Source organism: Adiantum capillus-veneris, chromosome 24 (assembly GCF_014529385.1).
Source record: "Adiantum capillus-veneris isolate H3 chromosome 24, ASM1452938v2, whole genome shotgun sequence".
Lineage (NCBI taxonomy): Eukaryota > Viridiplantae > Streptophyta > Polypodiopsida > Polypodiales > Pteridaceae > Adiantum > Adiantum capillus-veneris.
In genome coordinates, this window is record NC_140954.1 from 124533623 (window position 1) to 124535679 (window position 2057).

At 42.3% G+C, this 2057-nt stretch overlaps 1 protein-coding gene across 2 annotated transcripts in view; it reads right to left on the minus strand.

Moving 5' to 3' along the window:
• The window catches only part of LOC147427084 (uncharacterized), a 23212-nt gene extending 22340 nt beyond the window's left edge, over positions 1–872 (minus strand). Inside the window, exon 1 of one of the 2 annotated variants that reach the window (XM_086498532.1) lies at positions 133–868. In XM_086498532.1, the coding sequence (XP_086354658.1) occupies positions 133–706 (574 nt within the window). In that variant the 5' untranslated portion in view covers positions 707–868. Of the gene's footprint in view, positions 1–132 lie in introns of both variants that reach the window. The other variant, XM_086498533.1, reaches the window with a different exon arrangement.
• Between the last annotated feature and the right edge of the window lie 1185 nt (positions 873–2057).

Genomic DNA, 2057 nt, shown 5'->3' on the forward strand with positions numbered 1-2057 from the left:
GCCTCCATACCTAACCTAGAGCAATATGTTTTTGTGATTTTGCAACTCTTTCTTCTTAAACTAAATTCAAGCCAACAGTATCTCAGTTCTGTGAAACAATGGGAAGATTAAAGCAACGTTGGCTATGCCTACCTGCATGAGAATCCTTTGCAATGTTCGAGAGGACCGCAGACCAGAGTTGTGACTTAGAAGTGGCAGTGCAGTTCGCATTTGAAGCCTCTTCCTGCCCAAGCCTGGCCTTACCAGCAAAACTGTCAGGTGAAGGGGAACCATAGCAAGGAACAAGCACAGCAAAGCTGTTCTCCGGCTCTCCATCACTGCAAAATTCAGGCGCATGCGGCTCAAACCATCCGACTGACCAGTCAGAGCCCTCTGACTCAGACCCAGAGAAATAATTAGGCTGCACAATCACCAGATCAAAATCCAAATCCAAGCTGTGGTTTCGCCTCCTCCGCGCACCCTTGTTTACTCTTCGTCGCCTGTTGCCACATACTTTCTGAGGACTGGAATTCCTCTCCTTGGAGCTCCTGCTCAGCTGGAAAGCCTCGACATCAAGAGCTGAGAAGGTGTCTGCTGAAGAAACAGGGAAATTAGGGTTAGGGTTGGTGTTGGGGAAAGAGTGGGCAGGAGGGTTAGGGTTGGGGTTGAGATTAGGGGTGGGGTTCTTCCAGAGCCAGGTATGCAAGCCTGGAAAAGGGAGGGCCATGGGGTGGCTATGGGGGTGATGGGCAGAACGCGAGAGCAAGGGAGGCAGACGAGCGCTCGTTCATGAAATGGGTGGAGAGGAAGCTGCTTTGCAGAAGATGAAGTTGAGACAATCTTCTGCACCCCGCCGGCAATGGCGGACGACTAAAGAAAGAAGTAGATGGGAGGAAATACTCCTGCAAATACTGTCCATTTCCATATTTAGAAACTTGTTTGTTTTTTCTTTTCACTCTCCTAAATTTAAACCAAAAAATTATTTCATGGTTAATATAAATGTACTACCTTCTTCGCAAGCAATTCCTTTTTTTAAAATGACATCTTAAAAGTATTTTTTCACTTTATATTTCTTCAGTAATTCTCCTATAATACGAATTATATAGGAGAATGACATTTTAAAAGTATCTTTTCACTTGATACTTCTTTAGTAATTCTCCTATAATACGAAATTACGAATATCCCCCATCTTTTAAATCTGCTCCTTTCTCTCTTTAGTTTTTTTTCTGATTGCAATTTGACTAGAAAACTATAATTTGATGTTAGCATGCGCCGTACGGTGCTCTTTTTGTGCGTAGACTGAAAAAAGGGGAAATTTGAATATTATTTCTGTCAAATCAAATCACTAAGTGCCACGTTACTGGCTTGTAATTTAACTTATTTTTTCATAATTCAGCTGAGGCTTTTTGATTGCTCTTTTTTGCCACGTCACCCTCAATCGTTTAACATTGCATGATGAAAAAGAGAGGCCGATTTCTAGATTATGAATTTCAGACTTTGGACCGGTCATTTGTCGCCGCGTGGCAAGAAGGGTTTGTTGCTTACACACATGAGCTGATGACGCTGGCAAGGCTTGTCCACGTCAACCGCTGTAGGCCAGCCAGTCTGGCAGCCACAAACTTTAGCGTGCAAATTGCCAATATCTCGCCACTCCTTCAAAAAGCCAAGAACCATCTACTTTTTATAAGAGCCCTTTTCTATGGGGACGCCAGTTGCACTCATGGATCACTATCTTTTCAGGCTGAGTTTGTAAATGGGCACCACCCATTTCAAAAGGCGATGGGAACGAGCAGCATTCACGACCTTTAGAGTACTTTTCATTGGCAAGTATATTTTCAAACTTTTCTTGAAAGACGCCACGAACCCCACACACATTTCATGTAAAATTAAAAAATTGGTCTTTTTTTTTTTTGAGAAAAGTGGAATTGACTTGAAGAGAGAACTCCAAAAAGAAAAATACAATGTACCCAAAGGTAAGGGGAAATTGGTCAAATTTTGACACAAAAATTAAAGCAAATTGATTAGTATCCTATTATTACATTGCCTGAAAAAGGGTTTTGGTGGACAGTGGGTATGCT